Raw genomic sequence first — 19,678 nt, 5'->3', positions numbered from 1 at the left:
TGGGACATGGGTGTCACTGGGTGGCCAGCACTTATTGCCCATCCCTAGTTGCCCTTGAGAAGATGGTGTTGAGCTGTCTTCTTGAATCGCTGCAGTCCATATGCTGTAGGTTGACCCACAATGCAATTAGGGAGGGGATTCCAGGATTTTGACCCAGTGACTGCAAAGGAACAGTGATATATTTCCAAGTCAGGATGATGTGGCTTGGAGGGGAACTTGCAGAATGTGGTGTTCCCATGTATCTGCTGCCCTTGTCCTTCTAGGTGGAAGTGTGCTGTCGAAGGATCTTTGGTGAATTGCTGCAGTGCATCTTGTAGATTGTTCCCACTGCTGCTACTGAGTGTCGATGGTGGAGGGATTGAATATTTGTAGATGTGGTGCTAATCAAGCAGGCTGCTTTGTCCTGGATGGTGTCACGCTTCTTGAGTATTGTTGGAACTGGACCCTCCAGGCGAGTGGGAGATTCCATCCACACTCCTGACCCGTGCCTTATAGATGGTGGGTAGGCTTTGGGGAGTCAGGAGGTGAGTTATTCACCACAGTATTCCTAGCCTCTGACCTGCTCTTGTAGCCACTGTGTTTATGTGATGAGTCCAGATGACTTTCTGGTCAATGGTAGCCCCAAGGATGTTGACAGTGGGGATTCAGTGATGGTAACACCAGTGAATATCAAGAGGCGGTGGTTAGAGTGCCTACTATTGGTGATGGTCATTGCCTGGCATCTGTATAGTACAAAATGTCACTTGCCACATGTCAGCCCAAGCCTGGATATTGTCCAGATCTTGTTGCATTTTAACATGGACTGCTTCAGTATCTGAGGAGTCATGAACAGTGCTGAACATTGTGCAATCATCGGCAAATGCCCCCACTTCTGTCCTTGTGATGGAGGGAAGGTCATTGATCAAGCAGCTGAAATCATTGGACCTAGGACACTACCTTGAGGGACTCCTGCAGAGAGCTGAGATGACTGACCCTCCACAACCATCTTCCTATGTATCAGGTATGATTCCAACCAGTGGGCGTTTGCCCACTGGTTGATAACCATTGATTCCAGTTTTGCTAGGGCTCCTTGATGCTATACTCAATCAAATTCAGTCTTGATATCAAGGACTGTCACTCTCATCTCACCTTTGGAATTTTGCTCTTTCGTCCAGTTTTGAACTAAGGCTGTAATGAGGTCAGGAGCTGAGTGACCCTGGTGAAACCCAATCTGGGCATACTGAGCAGGTGCTGCTTGATAGCACTGTTGATGACCCCTTCCATCACTTTACTGATGATCAAGAGTAGACTGATTGGGCAGTAATTGGCCAGATTGGATCATCTTGCTTTTTGTGTACAGGACATACCTGGGCAATCGTCCACATTGTTGGGTAGATGCCAGTGTTGTAACTGCATTGGAAGACCTTGGCTAGGGGAGCGGCAAGTTGTGGAGCACAAGTCTTCAGTACTATTGTCGGAATGTTATCAGGGCCCATTGCGTTTGCGGTATCCAGTGCCTCCAACCATTTCTTGATATCACGTAGAGTGAATCGAATTGGCTGGAGACTGGCATCTGAGATGATGGGGACCGCTAGAGGAGGCCGAGATGGATCATCCATTCTGCACTTCTAGCTGAAGATTGCTGCAAATGCTTCAGCCTTTTCTTTTGCACTGATATGCTGGAGTCTTCCAACATTGAAGATGGGGATATTTGTGGCACTGGGATTTCTTAACCATTACTCTATTATATGGCTTTTCTTCTGACAAAACTAAGAACCACATTCTTAGTTCTGTCACCATATGCTACAAATTTAGTTAATCACAATCATAAAATGCCTTCCTACCCTAAAGATGCCCCTGTTTGCTAAGCAACCATTCATTATCTCTCCAAGCTTTTATTTACTTTTCACGCTATACGCTCTTCTAACAAAATAGAAATGCAGTTTGAACTGAAAACAAAAATCCCACACATGTAAACACCTTTGTTTAGCATGTATCTAAAGTTTTACTCTTCTTACATAAAATACTAAATCAAATCCACTTAAATGTTATCCTTATTTCAAATATTTAACAATACAAATATAATTTAAATTACCTGTTTTTCTGTCACAATATCAGACTAAACCTCATGATACAATGATCGCTTTAATCCTAATCTTCCCTACAGACACTTGCTTCTCTTAGTCCATCTAATTTCTCAGTACCAGATCTTCCTTTCTATTTGAGCCAAGAACATATTGATCAAGGAATTTCTTTTGAACACGTTTCAGAAATTGCTCCCCCTCCTTAGCTTTTACTCTAACATTATTTCAATTAATATTCAGGTAATTAAATTCTCCATTCATTATGATCATGACTGATCATCCAACTCAATAGCCCAATCCCACCTTCCCTCATAGACCTTTAATCCCCTTCACCAAAGGTCTAAGTCATAAATATATATCAGGAAGAGCAAGGATCCCAAAACTGACCCCTCAGAAACTCCACTACAAATCTTCCTCCAGCCTGAAAAACATCCTTTAACAATAACTCTGCTTCCTCTCACTCAGCCGACTTCATATCCATGTTGCTACTGTCCTTTCAGTCCACGAGCTATAACTTTGCTTACATGTTTGTGGTACTACTTTGTATCAAATTCCTTTTGGAAGTCTATATACAGTATTACCCTCATCAACCCTTCTGCTACTTCTTCAGAAAATGTCAAACTGAGTTAAACACAACTTTTCCTTAATAAATCCATGCTGGCTTTCCTTAATTATTCTGCATTTGTCTATGTGACCATCAATTTTCTTCTGACTCTTTGTTTCGAAAAGTTTCCCGATCGCCAAGACTAAACATATTGTATTTGCTGGGCTTATCTTTACATCACTTTTTTGAACAAGGATTTAACATTTGCAATTCCTCAGTCCTCTGGTACCACCCCTGAGTCTGAGGAAGGCTGAAATATTATGGCCAGTGCCTCTGCAATTCCAGTCTCATTTCCTTCAGTATTCTTGGGTGCAACTCATCTGGTCCTGGTTTTTTAACAATTTCCAGCCATGACAGCCTTCTCATACCCTTCCTTATCAATTGTAATCCTTCTCATGTATTAATTAATTCTTCTGTGGTCTGGGTAACATCTTCCTTAGTAAAGACAGATTAAAACCAAAGTTTAATACTTCCGCCATGCTAAATTCTCCCTCGGTGTATCCGAACAGGCGCTGGAGCAACAAGGGGATTTTCACAGTAACTTCATTGTAGTATTTAATGTAAGCATATTTGTAACACTAGTAAATAAACTTAAACTCTCATACTCACTCTCGCACACAGAGACACATACAGAGACTCTTACACAGAGACACAAGCAAACTCTCTCACACACACATACGCACTCACATGCACAGACTCTCTCAGACAAGCTGACACAGGCACACAAACTCACACCGTCACTCATAGATCCAATAACACAATGAGTGATTTTCTGAGTATCCTGCTATAACCTCCTTAATGAATTCCAGCACTTCCTCAATGACAGATGTCAGGCTAACTGTCCAATAGTTTCTTGCTTTCTGTCTCCCTCTTTTATTGGATAAAGGTGTCCCACTCGCTCATTCGGTTCATGGTCTCCATTAACAGATACTAGCTTTTTAATTCCAGATTTATTTAATTCATAGAATTTAAATTTCCTGGTTGCTGTGGTGGGATTTGAATTCACATTTCCAAATCATTACTCCCTGCCACTCAATTAAGAATCCAGTAACATAGCCACTTCACCATTATACCTGCATAAACTTTATTGGTACCATAGGAACAGAGCAAATAATCTCATCCAGAAGATAGTACCTTGCACTATACAGCGCTCCTGTGTAAATAGCCTAAATCTATGAGCACAAATACACATCAGGGTTTTCAATCACCATTTTGTGATTGACAAGCCAGACTGAGGGCCTGATTTTACCATTTTCATTCTAAGTGCTGAATCTGGGCGTAATTCAGATCCGACTTAAAAACCTGCTTTCAGGCGCTCCCATACGCACTCAGCCTGAAAAAAATATCCCAGGTCCCATTCGTACTGTGGGCAGGGCTTAACACACCCAAAATGATCAGAGCTCTGAACCACGCATGTGCAGTTAGGAAAAAATTTGAAAAAGCATACCATTGTCTGACGTCCCCGCGCCGCAGAAAGCGGAGAAAGCAGCCCAGGAGTGAAAAGCGGGAGCAATTGCCCCTACAGAAATCACCCCCACCCCTACAACGTAACTACCCAGACCAATCACAACCCCCTGCCCCCTTACCCCCCCAATCACCCGCAGAATGGCAGCAGATCCCCCTACCCCGTGCCCCCACCAGAAATCCATCTGCCCCCCCTCCCCCACCAGAGATACATCTTACCCACCTCTCTCCTCCCTGCCCTCTCCCCCCCCCACCCCCCAAGAGAATGATCTGGCCTCACTCCCCACTACCCCCCCCAAGAATGGTCTGGCCTCACTCCTCCCCACCACCAACCCCCCCCCCACCTCCAGTTCCTGAGAACGATCTGGCCTCACTCACCACACCCCCCCACCAGAGAATGATCTGGCCTCCCTACCCCCCACCACTGATCTGAGTCAGAGAGCCGTTGGAAACTCTGAACTCGGCTCTTCAGCAGCTGGAGTGCTCTATTCAGACTTTTATTCAGCACGTTCACTTCAGCGCGATTCTGGATTGGCGAATGAGGCAGTAAATAGGGAAAATGCTGATAAAGGTAGGCGGGAGGTTCATTAATTCAATTGAAATACATGCAAATATGTTTAAAATCGCCTTTGCACCCATTCCCCAGTTTCGTTAACGTGCCCATCTGCGTGGACGCAAATCAGGTTAATGGCCTCACACCCAAATTTACCAAATAGGGCCCTGAGTGTAGAAGAAAGATGCAATATTTTTGTGACCCTTTTAATGAGTTAGAAGGCGTGCAAAGTATACCGAAGTAATGGCGGGGGCCACACAATATTGCACTTGGAAGATTATTTAAAAGTTTATTTATTAGTCACAAGTGAGGCTTACATTAACACTGCAATGAAGTTACTCTGAAATTCTCCTGGGCAAATACTGTGAATACTCTGTAAGTCGCCACATTCCGGTGTCTGTTTGGATCAACACACGTAACCAGCACATCTTTCAGACTGTGGGAGGAAACCAGAGCACCCAGACGAAACCCATGCAAGACGGGGAAAACGTGCAAACTCCAGACAGCGACCCAAGCAGGGAATTGAATCCAGATCCCTGGTGCTGCAAGGAAGCAGTGCTAACCATTGTGCATAACTTTTCTCTTTATAGTATACGTGATTTTCCTTGTACATTGTATTCCCTTTGAAAGTTTTAAAAAACCTAAGTAATGCAAATTGAACTAATACTGCTATTTAGTTCTTAACAAAAGTCCAGAGAAGAACATAACAATGATTCAATGGGGGAAGCAATAGCCTAGTGGTATTATTGCTAGACTATTAATCCAGAAACTCAGCTGAGGGACCCAGATTCAAATCCTGCCTTGGCAGATGGTGGAATCTGAATTCAATAAAAATATATCTGGAATTAAGATGACCATTGTCAAAAAAACCCATCTGGTTCACGAATGTCATTTAGAGAAGGAAATCGGCTGTCCTTACCTGGTCTGGCCTATACATGACTCCAGAGCCACAGTGATGTGACTGACTCTCAGTATGCCCTCAGGTAACTAGGGATGGACAATAAATGCTGCCCAGCCAACGGCTCCCATGTATGAACAAAAAAAATTACTTTCACAAATAGAGCAAGTCTACAAGTTTTATCAGTTATTGTTTATATAATTTGTTCCTCATACTCTTTTTTTTAAACTGTACTTAACTGATTGGAATGGATCTCTCTTCAGGGTAAATTATTCAGTTGACGTCAGTGACCATTGTGACATTGGGTATGATACAAACACCTGCCAACTCTCTCTCCGCTGCGGCCGCAAAGTGAAGAAGCCTTAGAGTGCTCCATAAAATCAGATGCACCAATCAATAATGTGCTTGATTCATGCTCAACAAACTTAAACAAAAAAGTTTTGAATGTGGTAAAAATTATTTGTATGTGCGTAAATAACATTTTTCCATGTAAAATATGTATTTAATTGCAATGCTTAGGCCTATGTAAAAACATATAATAATGCACTCTACGGAATATGAATGTAACCAAACTCTTGAATGAAGTTTTTTGATGTTGTACTTTCAGAGTTAACACGCTTTGCAGTTGTGCTTCTGGGCTAATTGCAGAAGCAGATTTGGCAAATCTTCCCATTTTCCTATTCATTCAACTTCTCTTTAAAATCAATTCACTGTGATATCCTGTACCACTCTATTTCCTGAAACACTTTTGTCTCCACAGGTCCATTTTTCACCACTTTTTCCATCTGTTTAGACTGCAGTCCAAAGAGTAGCAAAAATTGCTTGATAGAGTTGAGTTATCTGGGAGGAGTTGAGATTTTTGAGAGATTTTCATCTTCGCCTGTCTGGGGAGTAATCTTCTGGAAGAGAGTGCTTGCTTGGTATATACCCACCTTACTTTTATTAAACAGAAATTGATGAAATTTAAGACAGATATTTACAGAAGAATAATTGTTAATTTTCACCAGATTAAAACCAGAAAGTGAAGGCAAAAATCTACATCCCAAGTGTGGTTCTACTCACCATGACTGAACTGTCAAGAGAGCTGCAGATGCTGCTCACACTTCATTTCTTCAAATAATTGATGCACCACTCAATAGGAAATGAACACATGCCCAAGCTGTAATGATATAGTATCTCACATATACAAGTCTTCTAGAAGCCCCACAGTCAACAACCAAGCATCAAGTCTACAAAACAGCTAAACATAAGTTTTAGATTGCTTCAAGAGAAATGCAGAGTAGAATTGCTAGAATGCAAAACCTGATGGGCTGCAATATCTAGCTGAGAGGCATGATTACAAGTGCTGAAGACTATATGGCCCACTGACCACAATCCTAACAGCTGATGGTAATAATCAGTGATAAGACAGGTTTAATAGAAAGGTGCTGTGAGCACTTCATTGAGCTCATCACAGACACCATTTCTCAGCAGATTCTCTGTATCAAATTGAGCAATGGCCTGGGAAAAAAAAGTCTCTTCCTCCTTCCATTGAAGAGGAAACAAAGGCATTCAAATCAACCAAACAAGGCACATCCCCTGATCCAGACAGCATTCCAGTGGAAAAGTACAGAGAGCCTGATTAATCTACAGCCACTTTCAGGAGTATCTGGGGATCAGGAAAATGTTCCACAGGATCTCAAGGATGCCAACACATTCAGCATCTGGAAACAGGAAGAATCCAAAAATAATCCGAGAAATCTCACAATCGCATAAAAGGTCCCTATGAGGAATCTCTTAGACTTTCTACGAGACAACTCTAAAGACGATATCCTCCGGGGATCACAGTAGGATTTTAGGGCTGAGGAGACAACTGACAACTTTGGGTGGCATGGTAACATAGTGGTTAGCACTGTTGCTTCACAGCTCCAGGGACCTGGGTTCGATTCCCAGTTCGGGTCACTGTCTGTGTGCAGTTTGCACATTCTCCCTGTGTCTGCGTGGGTTTCTTCCAGGTGCTCCCACAGTCCAAAGATGTGCGGGTTAGTGGATTGGCCAAGCTAAATTGTCCCTTAGTGTCCCGGGATGCGTAAGTTAGAGGGATTAGCGGGTAAATATGGGGATAGGGCCTGGGTGGGATTGTAGTTGGTGCAGACTTGATGGGCTGAATGGCCTCTTTCTGCATTGTATGGTTTCTATGATATGGTGTTTGCAGCAAAGCAACTACAGGAAAAATGCAGAAAGCAACATCAGGATCTATACAGTCTTTTCAGAGTCCTAACTTTTGATAGGGGGAGTCAACCTGGTCCAAGGCACTTGCTTTCCAAGCAAAGAGGTTTGAACAAGTTTGTCAAAATTCTACACCTACTGATTGACGGGATGGTTGGATCCCCTCTTGCTTGTGGCAAGATGTCCGGTGCATTTTTGGCAGCAAGTGGCATAAAGCAAGGATGCATCATGCCTCCCCAACTCTTCAGAGCAGGACCTCAAAGTGCTTAGATAGTCCAGCTGAATCTGGAAGTGAATGGCTAAACCAGTTGTTCACCATTTCCTTTTAAGTGTATATTCCTTGGACTTAAGGGAATGGAGATTTAGTCCAGACCAGGAGAATGGATAGATAGATACATAAATAGATACAAGATATTAGGAAGAAGTCCAGAGATATAGTCCATGATCCCATGGTGGGATAATAATGATATTGGCAGGGTGGAGTCAACATGAAGTATTGATGAACTGGACTGCAGTGGTTCAAGAAGGCAGAACACCACCAGCTTCTCAAGGGTAATTAGAAATAGGCAATAAATACTGGCCAAATCAGTGACACCCACATCCCATGAACAAATAAAAAGTGAAACTGCAATGTATGTCTTTGAATCCCGCAGTGATTTAAGAAAACCTACTCAATCTGATATGTAGCCTTTGTCTCATGTTCAATCCAAGGTTCAGATTCAAACCTTACATAGTGATTTCAAGAAAGAATTGGATAGAGCTCTTGGGGCTAAAAGGATCAAGGAATATGGGGGTAGGCAGGATCAGGGCATTGAATTTGATAATCAGTCATGATCAAAATGAATGACGGAGCAGACTCAAAAGGGCCAAATAGCCTACTCCTGCTTCTATTTTCTATGTTTCTATCAGTGTAATATCATTGATCTCTTCCCCACCTCAGTACCTATTTGCATCAATATTCTGTGAATTAATCTGGAATTCTCTGACCTCACCTGCGGCTGGGATTCTCTGCAGTAGAGTTTTGGCTGAGCACAGAATTCTCCATTCTCGCTGGCAGCGGTGGCAGGGTGTACGAGACTGGAGAATTCTGGCCCTAACTTTTTCAACATGTTCCTCACACCCTCCTGAACTATTAAAATCTTCATTGGAAGGGCTCATGGATTTCAGGGTAATATATTAGCTTGGATTGAGGACTGGTTAACATGGAAATAAAAATGAATCATTTTCAGATTGGCAGGTTGTAATTAATGGGATGCCATTTATTTATGGTGCTATTTGTAATCTATGTTAATTTATCTGAGGGGTCGGAGAGTAGTATATTCAAGTTTGTGGACAACAAAAAGCTAGGTCAGAATCTAAGATGCAAGGAGCACACTAAAAGGGTGCAAGAAAGTATAGGCTGTTTACATAGAACATAAAACATAGAACACTACAGCACAAACAGGCCCTTCGGCCCACAAGTTGTGCCAATCATATCCATATCTACCAGGCCATAGAACTAACTGTAACTCCCAATCCCATTAAATCCCATTTACTCATCCAGAAGTCTTTTAAAAGACCCCAGTGAGTTCGCCTCTACCACCATCGACAGCAGCCAATTCCACTCACTCACCACCCTCTGAGTGAAAAACTCACCCCTGACATCTCCTCTGTACTTGCTCCCCAGCACCTTAAACCTATGTCCTCGCGTAGCGACCATTTCAGCCCTGGGAAATAGCCTCCGAGAATCCACCCTATCTATTCCTCTCAACATTTTATAAACCTCTATCAGGTCACCTCTCAACCTTCGCCTCTCAAGGGAGAAGAGACCTAGCTCCCTCAACCTATCTTCATAAGGCATACACCCCAATCCAGGCAACATCCTTGTAAATCTCCTCTGCACCCTCTCAATAGCTTCCACATCCTTCCTGTAGTGAGGCGACCAGAATTGCGCACAGTACTCCAAGTGGGGTCTGACAAGGGTCTTATAAAGTTGCAGCATTACCTCCCGACTCCTAAACTCAATCCCTCGATTAATGAAGGCTAGTACACCATACGCCTTCTTGACCACATCCTCCACCTGCGCAACCAATTTAAGAGTCCTGTGGACCCGGACCCCAAGGATTAGTAATTATTTATCAAAATTCACTGGACTCCGGGGAAGTGCTGGAAGATTGGAAAACGGCTAATGTTACGCTGCTGTTTAAAAAGGGTAGCAGACAAAAGGCAGGGAATTATAGGCCGGTTAGTTTAATGTCTGTAGTTGGAAAAATGCTAGAATCCGTCATCAAAGAATAGCGAGGCACCTAGAAAAGAATGGTTTATTCAAGCAGACACAGCATGGATTCGTTAAGGGAAAGTCGTGTTTAACGAATTTATTGGATTTCTAGTGCGGTAGACAGAGGGGAACCGGTGGATGTGGTGTTTTTAGATTTCCAAAAGGCATTTGATAAGGTGCCTCACAAAAGGTTGCTGCAAAAGGTTACGGTGCATGGAGTTGGGGGTAAGGTGTTAGCGTGGATTGAGGATTGGTTGTCTAATAGGAAGCAGAGAGTTGGAATCAATGGGTGCTATTCTGGTTGGCAGTTGGTGAGTAGTGGAGTGCCGCAGGGATCGGTGTTGGGGCCTCGACTGTTTACCATTTACATAGATGATCTGGAGGAGGGGGCTGAGTGTAGGGTAACGAAATTTGCTGATGACACAAAGATGAGTGGAAAAGCAAATTGCGTGGAGGGTGTGAAAAGTCTGCAGAGAGATCTGGATAGGCTGAGTGAGTGGGCGAGGACCTGGCAGGAGTATAATGTTAGCAAGTGTGAGGTTATCCACTTTGGTAGAAATAATAGTAGGCGGGATTATTATTTAAAAGGCGAAAAGCTGCAGCATGCTATGGTGCAGAGGGACCTGGGGGTCCTTGTGCACAAGTTGCAAAAACCCAGTCTGCAGGTGCAGCAGCTGATCAAGAAGGCAAATGGAATGTTGGCCTTTATAGCGAGGGGGATAGAATATAAAAGCAGGGAGGTCCTGCTGCAACTGTACAGGGTACTGGTGAGGCCGCAGCTGGAGTACTCTGTGCAGTTTTGGTTGCCGCACTTGCAGAAGGATATATTGGCCTTGGAGGGAGTGCAGAGAAGGTTCACCAGGCTGATACCGGAGATGAGGGGGTTAGCCTATGAAGAGAGACTGAATAGACAGGGTCTGTACTCATTGGAGTTTAGAAGGCTGAGGGGGGATCTTATGGAGATATATAATGAAGGGGATAGATAGGGTAGAGGTAGAGAGATTCTTCCCGCTTGGAAAGGATAGCAGGACTAGAGGGCAGAGCCTCAAAATAAGGGGGGGCAGTTTAGATCAGAGTTGAGGAGGAACTTCTTCACTCAAAGGGTGGTGAATCTCTGGAATTCTCTGCCCGTTGAAGTGGTGGAGGCTACCCCGCTGAATATATTTAAGTCACGGGTAGATAGGTTTCTGATAGACAACGGAATTAAAGGTTATGGGGAGAAAGTGGGAAAGTGGAACTGATTCACTTCAGATCAGCCATGATCTTATTGCCTGGCGGGGTAAGCTCGAAGGGCTAGATGGCCTCCTCCTGCTCCTATTTCTTATGTTCTTATGTACCCTTCTGCTCCTCAACACTGCTAAGACTCCTACCCTTGATATTGTACTCCTTCATCCCATTGGTCCTGCCAAAATGGACCACTACACATTTATCCACTACACAGGAGTACGAAAGGTGACAAATGAGTGTAATGTGGGAAAATGTTTTCCACTTGAATTATCTCCTTTGGCAGGAAGGCTAAAGAACAAAATATATTTTTTAAAAGATGAAAGATTAGCAAATGCTGGTTTTTAAACATACAATTAACTATTATGTGACTTTGAAAGTAAGAAGTTTTAAACTAACAGTTTGATGTCAAAACATTTGATTATGATTGTAACATACAAACAAAAATGTTTATTCTTTAGCTATGACACAATATCTGGAACGTAGCAAACATAGAAGTGTTTACCATTGTGATTAAAGCGTTTTCTCCATTTTAAATGCAATGTACTATTCTACAGTAAATATGCCTCAGTTCTTGGGAGTAATTTTATGCAATGAAATTATACCACACATGGAAAGCCCAGGTGTTGTGTGTGGCTTCCATGCTGAGATTTCCAACCAAACTTATACTTCCACAATGGAAAGGGCACGTGGTCTAGGGTAGGACAAAAAGCAAATAGTTTTAAAATGAGGGCAACAGCCTGAATGATTCAACCACATATCCATTTACAAGTTAGAAAAATGCTTGCTTCTGACAAATTAGGAGACAGAAATTGGATTTTAATTAAAGTCACAAAATAACCAAAAAATAGATAATGAAATAAACTGCAAGAGATTTAAAATCTGACATTATGTAAAAATTGCTGCTTTTAGCCTTCATCAGATGTCAGGGTCTGAAGGTCAACAATATTCATGATAATTTTCTAATTCCAATTCAAATTAAGGCTACATAAAATTAAATGATCAAAAGAGCACAAAATGCTAAAACATTTAAAAAGTGAATATGTTACATTCATATAAAGTAAGAGACATTAAAGCAAACATTTTCTGCAAAATTTCACAGAATTTGACAGTTTATTCCTCCTGGAATTTATTTGTGAAAGAGGCAAAGAAATACATAATTTGACGTTTTTTTCCCCTTAAAAACAAGCAAAAATGATCAAGCTCCAGTAACAAGAGGAGGTTTATCAGCAAAAGCAAGGGATTTAGCGACCGCCTGCCTATCATTCCTCCTGGCACAACTTTTACATTCAACAAAGGCCTATACCAAGCATCCAAACAATAGTCAGTAAAATGTAGTGAGATGAGAGCACTGTGGATACTAACAGGAATACACAAAACAAGTGATGATTTTGATTAACAGGTGAATTAAGATATTAAATGGCAATATTGATTAACAAGATTTATTAGTGTATTACAATGCAATGACTAAAGTATATTTTAATACAAAAGGTAAAATTCTTAAGGACAGCAAGCTAACCTAATGTGAAGCATGTGATGAAAGTTATATACATGTAAACTAGAATCAGTACAGATGTAAAGTTGTAGAACCCTCTATACATGGGCTTCGAACTAGTTATATTAAAATTCATAACCAAATAGAAAGTACATTTAATTTTTTTAAACTAGTACTTACCCATCATTGTCCAAAAGCCATAAACCACTTGGCATGTGCAAAATACTTCTACTCACAACAGAATCTTCAGTTTTCAACACAAGAAATTTTGTAATTGATAGTTTCAAAAATAGAAGAAAATATGGAAGTTGAATTATTTTCTCCTCTGACCTCTTTCAATGTAGAAATTTTAGACACCACAAATCCTGCTCTTCACATTTTTTTCCATAAAATAATACTGCTCACTGTTACACAATAATGTTCTGGTATCTCACTTTGTGAAATATCCCAGTAACCCCTGTTAGCAGTACAAAGCCTGATGTGATTAGAGCATCTATGGCAATGTTATTCCTTGCTTTTCCATTTTGTTTTTTTGGATATTAAATCCACATCTTCTTAAATTCATGGTTGAAAAATTTTCAAAGTATTGTTCCTTTACTGAAGAGTAAACAATGAAGTTCAAATACTAATGGAGTTAGAAGATGCAAACTGTGACACATAAGATGCAAGCACAGGATTGGTTGGAAGCACCTTCATGGGCAGATCCCAGCTGAATGTGTCCACATCTATTTTCCCAGCCCCAGTCCAAGTGATTATTTCTGATTGGTTCTCAAGTACAGTAGGCGGTTCCGCTGGTTCACGAGCTGTGACAAACTCAAAATGTAAGCGCCACTTTAAGGACACTGAAATTGAAACACACGCATTAATCACTTCAATTCATAGAACCAACCTAATGTTTAAAATCATACAAAATTTAAGGATGTTAAAAATTGAAATATTAAGATTATTTGCTGTAGTGTATATGTTTAAACAACAGTATTTCTTGTTCTGAAGTCACTTTAGGACACTATTATTTCTTTTCCTGAAGATGCCACTCCATAACAACCGATCACCACAACATCTCACCATGTACACCTTAAATGTGGCAAAATATCTTGTATATTTTACATAAAGGAGGAAAGGAACCAAAAGAGAAACTCAGGCATTAAGCAAAGACTGGGGAAGGAAACAGTGGTGACAACAAGTCAAAAATCTAGGTTCTTTTCCCTCACACTCCTCCAGCTTCCTTTAAAAGTCACTTCAGAAGCATTTCAAAACAGCAGACCCAAGATGTTTAAGCTTCTGCCACTGGGGAAACACCCAAAACTACAAATTTAGATGAGAACAGGACACATATGGGAAAAGGGAGCTATTAATCGTTGGTGAAGACAGGATAATAGCTGAACAAGGCTTAGGATTTGAGATGGAGTTTTACAGATGTTTTGGAATTTATGTTTGGTGGAGCTTAAAAAACTGGGTATGATAGTTCATTTGAGTTATTACTCGTGACATTCAGTGATTACTCTTTGGAAATATGCAAATGTTAATGTCAAGTTCACACAGAATTTGTAGGGTAAGAGAAACTGATCAAATATTTCAACATTGTTTCATTTTCTTTTGTGGCCAAAAGGGCCATCTAAAATGGCGTTTTGTAAAGCACTCTGGGACAATTGGGCAAGAAACTAAACTGACAGGCTGCAGTTTAATGACAGAGCCAAACAGGCTGCAGCCCTGACGAGTGAATAAACAGGATATGGGTTGTCTCCAGGATGAAAGGGACTTTATAGTCACACTGGCTTGTTTCATCTCCAGGATGAAAGAGACTTTCTGGTCACACTGGGTTGTGTACCAGACATAAAGGCACCGTGAACTCTTATTTAGGAGGGAGGTATGTGACCTATGTGCCTTCAGCACCCACAGACATGGCCGCTGGGGACACACTCAGAGATCGGTGTGGTAGCACCTGATTGGTCCTTTATTGATCAGGGTGATCAAGTCTTGATCGATTGATTGGCAATGGCCAAAAGGGGCATGAAACTAAACTGGGTATAAAGGTGCTTTGCAACCAGGAATCTCTCTCTCTGACCCCACGAATGAACTACAATAATGGTGACCATCACCAGCAACAACCAGCACGAGAAGAGCCACCACACCCGAGAAGGAAGGAAGACCAGACCAAAGGGTCAAACTACTCAGACGACTACCAAGACCAGTGCACAGATAAAGGCCAATATCTGCTTGGGTACTTGCAAGTCATGCAAAGTTAAGTCAAGGTCTTGTATTGGACTTGAATTCTAGTATTTTCTGTAAGATAACTTATTGTTGGTCAGGTGGGTGATTATTGATTGTGTGCGTTTAAATAAATATTGGTTGTACTAGCAAGACGTTTACTTGTAGTTATTTGTCCACTGTATAAGGGTTAAAACAGACTGTGTAGCAGGCAACACTTTCATGGGTTATAGATGTCACTGGCTAGGTCAGCATTTATTGTTCGTCCATAATTGTCCTGGAAATGGTAGTGGTGAGCACCTTCTTAAGCTGTTGCAGTCTACGTGGTGTAGATACCACCATAATAGACCCATCCACAGCATTGTTAGGAAGGGATTTCCAGAACTTTGACACAGTGACAGTGAAGAAAAGGCGATATATTTCCATGTCAAGATGATTTGTGGCTTAGAAGGCAACTTGCAAGTGGTGGTGTTCCCTTGTGTCTGCTGCCCTTGTCCTTCAGCGTGGTAGAAGTTGAAGGTGCTGTGTGAGGAGCCTTGCTAAGTTGTTGCAGTGCATCCTGTAGATGGTACACACTGCTGCCACTATGCATAGGTGATGGAGGGAACGAATGTAGAAGGTGGTGGATGAGGTGCCAATCAAGTGGGCTGCTTTGCCCTGGATGGTGTCAAGCTTCTTGATGTTAGTACACTCTGGTTTCTCTTGATCCTATAAATATTTTTTTTGAGTGACACTCATTCGAGCAGTGGAGAATATTCCATTGTGTTTCTGACTTCTGCCTTGTAGATCATGGACAGGCTTTGGGGAGTCAGGAACCGAGTTATTCACCACAGAATTTCCAGTTTCTGACCTGCTCTTATAGCCATATTATTTATATACACGGAACACAGAAAAGTACAGCACAAGAACAGGCCCCTTCAGCCACCTCCTCTAGCAGCATGTTCCAGGCACTCACCACTCTCTGCATGAAAAACTTCCCCTGTACATCTCCCTTAAACTTTCCCCCCTCACCTTGAACCTGTGCCCCATTGAAATTGAAATTTCCACCCTTAGAAAAAACCTCTGGTTATCTACCATGCTTACGCCTCTCAAGTCTCCCCTCAGCTTCTATCTTTCCAGTGAAAACAATCCTAATTTATTCAACATCTCCTCAAGAGAGTATCCTCGAGATCAGGCAACATCCTGGGTGAATCTTCTTTGCACTCTCTCCAAAGCTTCCATGTCCTTCTGGTAGTACTGCACGTAAGCCTCAAATGCAGTCTAACCAAGGTTTTATATAACTGCAACATGATTTCCCAATTCATCTATTCAATGCCCGATTGATGAAGGCAAGCATGCCATATGCTTTCTTAATCACCTTAGCCATTTATGTTGCCATTTTTAGGGAACTGTGGGCCTGCATGCCCAGATCCCTCTGTATGTTAACGTTCCTAAGGATTCTATCACTTACATAGAACACTACAGCACAAACAGGCCCTTTGGCCCACAAGTTGCACCGATCACATCTATACCTACCAAGCCACAGAACTATCTGTAACTCCCAATCCCATTAGATCCCATATACTCATCCAGAAGTCTTTTAGTATACAGTTTTACAGTATAATTCACACTTAATTCTGATCCTCCAAAATGCATCACCTCGCATTTGTTCAGAACAAACTCCAGCAGCCACTTCTGTGCCTAAGTCTGCAATCTATCTATACCCTGTTGTTTACTTGACAATCCCCAGCACTATCAGCAACTCCGCCAATCTTCGCGTCATCTGCAAACATGCAAATCAGAGCACCCACGTTTTCCTCCACTTATGTACACTACCAGCAGAGGTCCCAGCACTGATCTCTGTGGAACACCATGATCTCCAATCTGAAAACCACCCTTTCACCATTATTCTCTACCCCCTATATGGCTACCTCCTACAGCCAAGCCAGTTCTGTGTCCATCTAGCCCGCCCACGCTGAATCCCATGTGATTTTAGTTTTTACACCAGTCTGCCACGTGGGACCTTGTCAAACATCTTAATAAATTCCACATAAACTACATCCACAGACTTTTCTTCATCAATTATCTTTGTCAACTCTTCAAAAAACTCAATCAAGTTGGTGAGAGATGATCTTTCCAGTTCAAAACCATGCTACCTGTTACTAACTACATTTTCTTCTAAATGTGTATATATCCTGTCCCTCAATACATGGCTGGTCCAGTTCAATTTCTGCTCAATGTAACCCCAGGATGTTAATGGTGGGAGATTCAGCCATGGTAATGCCATTGAATGTTAAGGAGAGATGGTTGGATTCTCCCTTGTTAGAGATGACCATTGTATGTTCAAAACCTTACATTGCTAGGCAGTGATAACATACACTAAATACACTATTACTTTAAAAGAAGCACTTGTAATAAAAAGGGATTTTCACAACACAGAATGTCTCACAGCACTTTACAGCTACTGAACTACTTTAGAAGTATAGTCACTGGAAAACTGATGTAAAATGTGGCACCAATTTGCTTACAACAAGCTCCAACAAACTTGGCTAGACAATCTAATTTGGTGATGTTGATTGAGGGATAAATATTGGCCAGAACATCAGGAGTAACTCCTTTCCTCTTTGAAATTATGCCAAGGGTCTTTTATATCTTCCTGAGAGGGCAGATATGGGTGCCTTGGTTAAGGTGGCACAGTGGTTAGCACTGCTGCCTCACAGCACCAAGGACCCAATTCCCAGCTTGGGTCACTGTCTGTGTGGAGTCTGCACGTTCTCCCGTGTGTGGGTTTCCTCTGGGTGCTCCGGTTTCTTCTCAGTCTGAAAGGTGTGCTGATTAGATGCACTGACCCGAAAAGGCGCCAGAGTGTGGCAACTAGGGGAACTTCATTGCATGTGAATGTAAGCTGACTTGTGACTAATAAATAAACTTCAACATTTCATTTAAAAGATAGCATTTTGAACTGTGCAGCACTTCCTCAGTACTGCAGCAGGATGTTGACCTTTATTTTTGTGCTCAAGTCCTGGAGCAAGACCTGAACCTTTAACCTTCTGACTCAAACACAAGAATGTTACCAGCTGAACCAGTCAAGAGAATGAGTTGATTAACAAAAGGATTTAGAGCTTCTCCAAGTGACAGAGATAGCAAATACATTGCCCATTGTAACCTTCATCAACAACATCAAAATAGTTCCAAATTCAATCCTAACTTGTGTTGAATTATCTGATCTCAGTCAGGACAACAATATGGTTGCTGCAATTGACCACAATGCCGAGGTTGGCATGTCAACAGTCAGATTGAGGGTGGATAAGGGGAGCAGTGAGGATTCTTGTTTTTGTTCATTAATGAACAAGTTCCACAAAGAATGAGAGAGGGTGAAAAATCAACTGAACATGCATGGCCTTCTGCACATTTCCACTTGGATACGTGATCTGAACCTGTAGGCTCCCAGGGGTCATGCCAGCATGAAGCTGTATTACCCAAAGGAGGGAAGAAAATTAGAAGTGGAACATCACTTATGCAGTACTTAATTTGCAAAATCCAGATAGAGCTTCAAAGAATGATAGAATGGTTACATGTTTGTGGCAGCTCTGAAAGGGCAATCCGCCTCCCTCCACTTTTCCAGTAGCCATGCAAGTACTATCACTTCTAATAATTATCTATTTCTCTTTTGAAAGCCACAATTGAACCTGCTCCACCAATGTGTGGCATTACAGTCTAGATCTTCACCACATGCTTATGAAAGGTTTATCCTTATGTCACAATTGCTTTTTTTTTACTTATTATCTCAAATTGGTGTCCTCTGATTCTTGACCCTTCTGCTAAGCGGAACAGTTGCTCCCTCATCATTCTATCCAGCCCTCTCAAGATTTTGCATATCTCTATCAAATTTTCTTTAAATCTTCTCTTCTCCAATCTATCATTATAGTTGACATCCTGACTCTTAGAATCATTCTTGCAAATCTTTTCTGTGCCTTCTCTAATGTTCTCACAAGTGTGGTATCCACAAGTGTGGTATCTGGAACTGGACACAGTTGAGGCTGAACCAGGGTTTTATACAGGTTTAACATAACTTCGTGCCGTACTCCTTTCTTTGTCTCTTCACCGTTCCTGAACACCTCCTAACCAGGAATACTTGGTACCCGTCCTATCCTTTTTTGTATTAGATTTCCTTTGTCACCACAATATCATATTTCCATGTGGGTAACTGTACCTGCACCTCACCAACCTTATTTACCACACTCCATGTATCCACATATAAGCAAAGTAAATTTAATTTGGATCTCATTGTATTCCCTCTTACTCTGACCCCACCTCACATATTATTCCTACTCTAATGCGATCTCTGAACTTGCTCTGCATTTTGCTTTTCCTTGTTAATATTTCCTTATTCTCGTCTTCCTGTCAAGCTACTTTAAACTCTCCCCAATAGCAGTGGGGCGGCACGGTAGCACAGTGGTTAGCACTGCAGCTTCACAGCTCCAAGGTCCTGGGTTCGATGCCCGGCTCGGGTCACTGTCTGTGTGGAGTTTGCACATTCTCCTCGTGTCCGTGTGGGTTTCCTCCGGGTACTCCAGGTTCCTCCCACAGTCCAAAGATGTGCAGGTTAGGTTGATTGGCCGTGCTAAGAAATTGCCCCTTAGTGTCCAGGGATGCGTAGGTTAGAGGGATTAGTGGGTATAATATGTAGGGATATGGGGGTAGGGCCTGGGTGGGATTGTGTTC

At 42.0% G+C, this 19,678-nt stretch overlaps 1 protein-coding gene across 1 annotated transcript in view; it reads right to left on the bottom strand.

The window, feature by feature from the left end:
- Positions 1-12,075: 12,075 nt before the first annotated feature.
- The window catches only part of rgp1 (GP1 homolog, RAB6A GEF complex partner 1), a 31,783-nt gene continuing 24,180 nt past the window's right edge, over positions 12,076-19,678 (bottom strand). Inside the window, exon 8 of the mRNA XM_080197563.1 lies at positions 12,076-13,608. Within this exon, the coding sequence (XP_080053689.1) occupies positions 13,385-13,608 (224 nt within the window). The 3' untranslated portion in view covers positions 12,076-13,384. The remainder of the gene's footprint in view (positions 13,609-19,678) is intronic.

The sequence above is a fragment of the Carcharhinus amblyrhynchos genome, chromosome 1 (genome assembly GCF_965287045.1).
Source record: "Carcharhinus amblyrhynchos chromosome 1, sCarAmb.v2.hapA, whole genome shotgun sequence".
NCBI lineage: Eukaryota > Metazoa > Chordata > Chondrichthyes > Carcharhiniformes > Carcharhinidae > Carcharhinus > Carcharhinus amblyrhynchos.
This window is presented reverse-complemented; position numbering and strand designations above follow the sequence as displayed.